Genomic DNA, 1,223 nt, shown 5'->3' with positions numbered 1-1,223 from the left:
CGTAGACTTCATACTGGAGAGAAACCTTACAAGTGTAATGAGTGTGGCAAGACCTTTCGTCATAAGTCATCCCTTACATGCCATCGTAGACTTCATACGGGAGACAAACCTTACAAGTGTAATGAGTGTGGCAAGACCTTTATTCGGAAGAAATCCCTTACATGGCATTGTAGACATCATATGGGAGAGAAACCTTACAAGTGTAATGAGTGTGGCAAGACCTTTAGTCAGAAGTGATACCTGGCCGGGTACAGTGGCTCAAGCCTGTAATCCCAGCACTTTGGGAGGCCGAGATAGGCGGATCACAAGGTCAGGAGATCGAGACCATCCTGGCTAACACGGTGAAACCCCGTCTCTACTAAAAAATAAAAAAATAAAAAAAAACTAGCCAGGCGAGGTGGCGGGCACCTGTAGTCCCAGCTACTTGGGAGGCTGAGGCAGGAGAATGGCGTGAACCCAGGAGGTGGAGCTTGCAGTGAGCTGAGATCCGGCCACTGCACTCCAGCCTGGGCAACAGAGTGAGACTCCAACACACACACACACAAAAAAAGTCATACCTTACATGCCATCATAGACTTCATAGTGGGGAGAAACCTTACAAGTGTAATGAATGTGGTAAGGTTTTTAATCACCAAGGACACCTTGCACGTCATCATAGAATTCATACTGGAGTGAAACCTTTGGAATACAAACGATGTGTCAAAGTTTACAGTCTCAAATCAAGCCTGGAATGACAGGAGAATTCATACTGGAGAGAGCTTACAAATATGAAGAATGTCAGAAAGTTTTCAGTCGCACATCAAACCTGGAAAGACACAGGAGAATTCATACTGGAGAGAAACCATAAAAATGTAAGAGTTTGTGACAAGGCTTTCAGGCATGATTCGCACCTGGCACAATATCCTAGAATTAACACTGGAGATAAACCTTACAAGTGTAATGAGTGTGACAATCTTTAGTGGGCAGTCAACACTTGTTTACCATCAGGCAATCCATGGTGTTGGGAAACTTTACTAATGCTATGATTGTCACAAAGTTTTCAGTAACCCTACAGACATTGTGAATCATTGGAGAATTCATAATGAAGATAGATCATACTAGTGTAATAAATTTGGCAAAGTTTTCAGACATCGTTCATACCTTGCAGTTCATTGGCAAACTCATGCTGGAGAGAAAGTTAAAAATGTCATGACTGTGGCAAGATCTTCAGTCAAGCTTCATCT

General features: G+C 43.0%; 1 protein-coding gene across 4 annotated transcripts in view; it reads left to right on the top strand.

The window, feature by feature from the left end:
* Positions 1-337, top strand: part of LOC111530394 (zinc finger protein 761-like) — a 24,615-nt gene extending 24,278 nt beyond the window's left edge. For 2 of the 4 annotated variants that reach the window (XM_031934776.1, XM_026448795.1), the window contains one exon: positions 33-337. In XM_031934776.1, the coding sequence (XP_031790636.1) occupies positions 33-237 (205 nt within the window). In that variant the 3' untranslated portion in view covers positions 238-337. Of the gene's footprint in view, positions 1-16 lie in introns of all 4 variants that reach the window. The other 2 variants (XM_031934777.1, XM_026448796.1) reach the window with 2 other exon arrangements.
* Positions 338-1,223: the final 886 nt, after the last annotated feature.

Source organism: Piliocolobus tephrosceles, chromosome 21 (assembly GCF_002776525.5).
Source record: "Piliocolobus tephrosceles isolate RC106 chromosome 21, ASM277652v3, whole genome shotgun sequence".
In the NCBI taxonomy this organism is placed as follows: Eukaryota; Metazoa; Chordata; class Mammalia; order Primates; family Cercopithecidae; genus Piliocolobus; species Piliocolobus tephrosceles.
This window is presented reverse-complemented; position numbering and strand designations above follow the sequence as displayed.